The sequence below is a fragment of the Mizuhopecten yessoensis genome, unplaced genomic scaffold (genome assembly GCF_002113885.1).
Source record: "Mizuhopecten yessoensis strain PY_sf001 unplaced genomic scaffold, ASM211388v2 scaffold4259, whole genome shotgun sequence".
NCBI classification, from domain to species: domain Eukaryota; kingdom Metazoa; phylum Mollusca; class Bivalvia; order Pectinida; family Pectinidae; genus Mizuhopecten; species Mizuhopecten yessoensis.
This window is the reverse complement of record NW_018405455.1, coordinates 323266-330279: the sequence shown is the minus strand read 5'-3', so window position 1 is coordinate 330279 and position 7014 is coordinate 323266. Positions and strand designations below refer to the sequence as shown.

The 7014-nt window shown below is 36.7% G+C and overlaps 1 protein-coding gene across 7 annotated transcripts in view; it reads right to left on the bottom strand.

The window, feature by feature from the left end:
* LOC110448768 (MAM and LDL-receptor class A domain-containing protein 1-like) overlaps positions 1-6395 on the bottom strand; it is a 97949-nt gene extending 91554 nt beyond the window's left edge. For all 7 annotated transcript variants that reach the window (XM_021495190.1, XM_021495189.1, XM_021495194.1 and 4 more), the window contains exon 1: positions 6287-6395. In XM_021495190.1, coding sequence (XP_021350865.1) covers positions 6287-6368 — 82 coding nt within the window. In that variant the 5' untranslated portion in view covers positions 6369-6395. The remainder of the gene's footprint in view (positions 1-6286) is intronic.
* Positions 6396-7014: the final 619 nt, after the last annotated feature.

The window sequence follows — 7014 nt, the reverse complement described above, 5'->3', positions numbered from 1 at the left end:
AGTCATTTTGTTTACAAAGAAATGGTGTGCTATGCGCATGCGCTAGTAGAGGGAAATCCCTGAACAAAACGTTGGTCAGACAGGTAGAAATACCGATGATTTTCTTAGATTTAATCATTTTTATGAATCTATTTCAGCCAAATCCGATCGTTATTTTCCATAAGGAGTCTCACTTGATATGTTTATGTAGTATTTGAAAAAAAGACAAAAAATAAAGTTACTTCACCGTGATGCCCCTTTAATCTATGAAGAGTATTTGATTCTACCATATCTGGGTCTTGAGAAGATTTTTGAAATTTTAGTCAATTTGACCCTTTTTTGGCCCCGCCCCTCAGGCCCCTGGGGGCTGGGGACCAAACCGGCCACTATTTTTGTTGATCTTTGGCCATGGAAGGTTTCTGCAAAATTTCATTGAAATTGGTTCAGGGGGTTTGGAGAAGAAGTCAAACATGTAAATTTGTTTACGGACGCAAGATGGATGACGACGGACAAAAGGCGATCGCAATAGGTCACTTGAGACTTTGTCTCAGGTGACCTAATAAAAATCAATTATATCTGCAAAAAATGTTTTGTTTTTATTTCCTACAAAGATCTAAAAATAAAAAGATAAACAATGCAGTTGTTACAGTAATCGGTGAAAGCCAGGATTTGTTCGATACATTTGTAAATGTTGTCTCCACCTGAAAACGACGTTACGCCGCGACGCCGTAAAAAAGGCTCACACTTAACCAGTGGAGGGAGACCTCCCACACTGGCCTCCTTAGAGGTTGGCAACCCTGGATTATCAATTTTATCTTGTACACAATGAACATTTCAAACGCATCACAATATGTCAAGAAAGACTGCAGGTCCCTTTATCAAGCTTTAATTGAGCAAGAAATTTGTATGTTTTTATTTTTCGCTTTACTTGAGCGCAACACGTAAACAGGCAAACTATCAGCGCATACTTTCTTTTATTCTTGCTATTATCATGTTCTCTACATAAAAATGGAAGCTTCAACTATTCCTTTCATAAATTTATGCCAGAGAACTTATTCCACGCTGTATTTTCTACAGAAATTGTGTTTAACAGTATGTAGTCAATTAATTCAGGCCAGGAAAAGACGCTTGCAAATAATCTCGGGGCCAGAATACCCATCATGCAATATAATTCAGTAACGAAAGTGTTAAGGGAAAAAGCCGGCACAACACAAAAGGTGATAGAGTAGTTTGGGAGTTGTCACATAATAGCTACTGATTTGAATAATATTGTTTGGAATTGAGAAAAAGTACAGTAAAACTTTGTTTTACAGCGAAATTTGGGCGTATTTGATTCACCCCTGAAGACACATTTGAACTCTAACAATTCAAAGGTTGGAATAATACTTTATGAAATTTCAGGGGTGTATGAATTTTTCCAATTCAAAGGTTGGAATAGGCCTAGTACATCATGAAATTTCAGGGGTGAATGACGCGCGCGGTTAAATTACATCACTGATCTGGGTCAATTGAGAGTTTTAGACGGTCAGGTGACGATTTAGGATTTCTTTAATATAATTAAATTTTACTCTTAGGGAGTGAATTTCAGCAAAATTTGAATCGGTTTATTTCATAAGGTATTTTAAACATGTGTTGCCATTTTAGCAAATATGACATTTTTTCCCCGACCAGCCCCTTTAAATAATTAAAAACACAACTCTTCCTCTGCACGATTTTCTCACATGACGTGTCAAGGCAAAAATATAATGGAAGGCATGCTCGTTTTCTTATCGGAATTTGTGTCAGAAAATCTCGGTAGGTTAACGGAGCCATGAAAGAGATGATTATAATCAGGTTGGCCTAATCATTTCCATTTCATACAGTCCTACAATGTATTTTAGATAGCAATTGACTACGGCACATGTTTTGTTATGACTCAAAAGCGATGGTCAATCTATTGTTTTTCAATGACAGGGGTGAAGTGAGGCATTACAATTTTACCTGGAGTGGACAATTGATCACCTCGGGCGTTGTAAAGTTAGCCTGACCTATGGTTCAATTGTCCTGGTGTCAAACACTGACAACTTACCTGAGTTTTTACCTTATAAAATCCATTAACGACAGAAAAATATATCATAATAAGCGGGGTCCAACCTTTGACCATATCATAATAAACAATTTGTTTTGCTTAGTTAAAGGATAAAAATCGGTACATGGGAAAAGAATTATGATAAGCGACATCATAATAAGTAGGTTCCACTCTAGTACAAACAAATCCTATAATATAGCAGAGACGTATAAATACAGAGATTGGCAACTCTCGCTGATCTCGCAAAATCACGCATGATCTACGAGTGTTTGTTTTGACAGCTTATCGACCTGGTGACGATAGTCTGGTCAGTGAGTTACCTGTGTGAGAGTTCGATCGTGTATTCGTTAGTTCGTGTCAACATGTCACTTATCCTAGATATATGGATCATATAAAGAAGCTGGTTAGAAATATAATGTTATATCTGAATACGTTTTTGAAATAAAAAGATGAACGAGAAAGGAGTGCCGGTGTCATGAAAGGAATTAACTCTCGCACATCACAGCCGCCATTTTCACATGGTTATTTTAAAGTGTATTTTCAGAGCTCAATTATCAAACTTTGCAGGTATTGTAACAACCTCATTTTAATTTCCTGGTTAGAAATATTATCATATAACTAATTTCTGAAAACTTTTTTGAAATTGTCTAAAGAAAAAAAACGGAGATAGTGTTCAAAATTTGTCATGATAGAAATAACCCTCAAAATCAGAGCCGCCATTTTAACTTGATTTCTCAGAAAAACCTGTCTTTTCACAGCTGAATTATGAAACTTTGCAAGTATTGTAACAACCTCATTTAAATTTCCTGGTTTGAAATATTATCATATAATTAATTTCTGAGAACTTTTTTGAAATTGTCTAAAGAACAAAAACGGAAATAGTGTTATCCTGAAGCCAGAATAATTACCGATATGTAAACACAGCCACGATGTGCAATCTTTCGATGTTTGGGGTTTTCTAAACTTAATCATTCAAGTTTACATTCAATGTAGCACTCCCAAACCGCATGGAGATCTCAGCTACATGTTGTAGCTACGTACGGTTTTAATGTTACGTTGATTTGCGATGTTTTCTCATGGCATAATTATGATTTGAGTTGAATGCAGCGAACCGCATATCCAATATGGCGCAGGTGAAGCATAACTCTCGATACCAGTGACCAATGGTAAGGCCAAGAGCAAGTTGCCAATCTCTGTATTATACGTCTCGGAATATAGCAATGATATATTTTCACAACATAAAAGAGTTAACAGGAACACTGCGTTTTTAAATTGAATAAATGTGTAACAAACACATGATAAAAAGGTGTGCATAACACTGCGTTATTAATTGGATAAATGTGTAACAAGTTCGTAACAAACCAACCTGTCAAGCTTGTACACACCACATATCATGTTTCAATATATATAGTATTGATAAAATAACTGATTTACACGTTTGATAGAGAAAACATCGCACTCCATCTTTTGCCGGTCAGAAAATGGTGCGATTCCCTCTGACTCACAAATATGGTTCAACCCTACAAATGTGAATGAATGAAATCCATACAAGGAGATATCAGCTACCATATAAGGACAGAAAGACCATATATAGTCATAGATGGCGTGTGTGTAGAAAATGCAGTTCCACGTTAAGCAAATTTCATAGTATGCGCGATCCCCTAGACACTTGCGTTACCCAACACATGTGTCAAAAACGCTCCACCAGCTCCACTCTCTCATCTATGAGTGTCGGTACAGAAACGATGGCTATCGTTCCTAGAAATGTAGGTCAAATTTCTCGTCTCCCAAATATTACATCAACAGTCACTCGGTCGACAAGCGATTTATACACATCCTACATGTCATATGTACAAACCTCTGGTTTGCTTACAAACAGCAATTTCAATAACTGCGTATTCAACTTCCACCAGGCCTAGGCTAGTCACTATAGCTCGACGACATGAAAGCACTCTATTTCCCGCCTTTGGGCGCATCACTTTTAAAAAATGGACGTCCGCGGTCATTAGTATTTTCTAATAAGTATTTTGCCCCAGTACCCCAATTTCATACAAATATAAAATTATTTATTCCATTACCTACTACTACAATTATGAAGATATTGTAGGAGAGTTAAATATGGATATTTTATGCGAATAAAAAAATATTGAAATGGAGGAACTTTTTTTATTTGTTGTCACGGATAAAGTGGGCGGGGTTTAGCTGTCTGTCAACGGCTTTTGCGAATGGATTAACACGTCAAAATAATTTTGAACGCAGATTACACAAGGTAAATGTTTGTATCCGCCTCTTTTAATAGTGTTATTGTTAAAAGAAAATATTGTAATATAAGGATTAACCTTTTATTTTGTTTAGTTTATGAGATAATACGATTCCTTCCGAAATTTCAACTGTTTTCTGCCGATATGAGTGCGAAATCGCGGATGCTTCTTAAAACCCGAGGATACTATTGTTATCATTACAAACAACTTTCATTTCTAAACCAGCAGTCAGTCGAGGGACGATAAACGAGTTGAAGCAACACGGCTGGGGGACCTGTATCGTGATACTGCTTTTTGTCATTTTACACACACAAAAGAGTGGAGAAAAAAAATGAGATTAATTGATCACAAAACTTCGCCATGGAAATTGAAACACTATAAAACGCTTATAAAAACCGACCTAGTGGAATATTAGCATTATTCTACTCACGATTTCTGACTAATTATTTGGAATCAAGCAGGTTTATTTTCCGTTTCGTTTACAATTAACGAAGGTGGACACAGGTTTTTACCACACTTTTGTTTTCCTTGGTGTCGACAAACATGCCATGCGTTCCGGGCCTTAAAAGTATATTGTCAATGTCAAGTAATACGTCAACGTTTCCGTGGACACGAGCATTATTTGTCACAAGGATATCATTTTACCACACGTAAATTGCACAGGTGAAAAACGGCACCTGAAGGTTGGCTCGAGCAGACGCGCCGTGCCATTTCGTCCCTTTGCCGTGTACAGTCTACGCAAGTGTGACAGGTCCACTGTCGCCTAACACAGGGCTTTATATTCATGCAAAATTTGAACCTATTATTTTAATGGTTATGATACCAGGCCAGAACAATACGTTAAATAGGCTTTTTTTACCTTCATTCACATATTCTTAGTAATTTTACCTATCTGATATTATTTTGTATTTTAGTAAAAACGATAGTGTCTTGAACAAATAAGTATGTTTTCCATCTTTCATAGTTTAATTTTTTTCTGTGGGCAAAATTAAAAACAGAAAAAGTTGTTAACCACGCGCCATGCTATGGTAAAACTACTGATATTTCCCCATCCGGACAAACTTTTCATGTGTTATATTGGATAATTCCGTGATTTCTAACAGCGGTAAAAAAAAATGGGGTTGTGATTTTAGACGGGACCATTGTGAGATTTTTTCCACGTCACATGTCCCGAGTGCCAACATTTGATTTAGGAAAAAAATTAAATATGAATGTCTTTATCGCGGTTCACTAAAATTATCAGAAGTATACGAAACCCAATATTGCAACTAAGCACTAAACAAATTTCTCAACAACATGTATGGGATCTAGTAGAGTTATTTAAATACTCAATATCTTGTGAGAATGAATTGGTTATATGTAAGATATGTGAGAAAACAAGTAAAGATATTGTGTTGCATTTTATATTAGAATGTCCAGGTTTATACTTAAGCCGTGATAAAATGATGGATGGTGTTGTAAATGCTATAGAAGTATTGTCATATGTACAGTTTTCAGAACTAAGCATTGAAGACCAGTGCAGCTTTTTACTTGGCGATCATTCACATGTATACTTGACTGATATAGAGTGGGAAACACTAATGATAAATATGGCTGGAAATATCAAAGGAATGGTATGTGAGATGGAGAGTTTTCTATAATTAACCTATTGATGTATATATAAGTGTAAACGTATATATGTAAAAGATGTATGAGGAATATATATTGTAGTGAACATTTTGTATCATGAATTATATAATGCTGTTATATGAATGTCCAATACGTCATTATTTAATACATTTACTTCTCAAAACGATGTTTATATATAAATTAAGACACATTTTGTAAAACTGTTTTGACATATGAAATCTCCTAAAGGAGGAAATAAAGAATGTCTGTCTGTCTGTCTGTCTGTCTGTCCCTGTGAACGAAACTGCAACGTCGAGAACAAATGTTTGGCGATAAAAATACGTTTATATAAAATCATAACAAAACTTACGTTTTTGAAAATCGTGATGGAGGACAGATGCAGACATACAATGCAATACTGCAACGAAACAGAGAACTCGGACAACCGACATCTTTGTCCCTTGAACTAATTATAATCAGAACTGAGCGCGTGCTAGTATATATAGACCCGTGCACGTGGCTCACGCCCGATTTCCGATTACTGGCAATCTTTCATCTGATTGGTTGTATCACAAATGGAGATGTATGATTGGTCAAAACTCGAGTCTTCTCGCCTATGCATGCTGCACGTGATGATCACCTCCATGCAAATCCTGTTTCACCTGTTTACAAGTTAGGTGCTATTGGGCCACAGCCAACCTATATACGTGTAAAGCCTGTACGTATACCATTTAAAATTCTATATCTAAGTGACTGTCCCGGCCGTTAAATCCGTACGTCAAGACATACGTTTTCCACAGACACATATTTGAACATTGCTTTTTAGCTCACCTGGCCCGAAGGGCCATGTGAGCTTATCCCATGGTGCAGCGTCCGTCGTCCGTCGTCCGGCGTCCGTCAACTTTTTCCTTTAAAATGCTACTTGTCCTGAATGGCTCAGAGGATTTTGACCAAATTTGGTCAGGAGCATCATTGGCCAAAGGGTTCTCAGTTTTGTATAAACGGAGGGTATAACCCCCCTGGGGGCAGAGGGGCGGGGCCAAATAGGGGGAAAATAGGTAAATCTTTAAAAATCTTCTTCTTCTCAACCAATAGAAG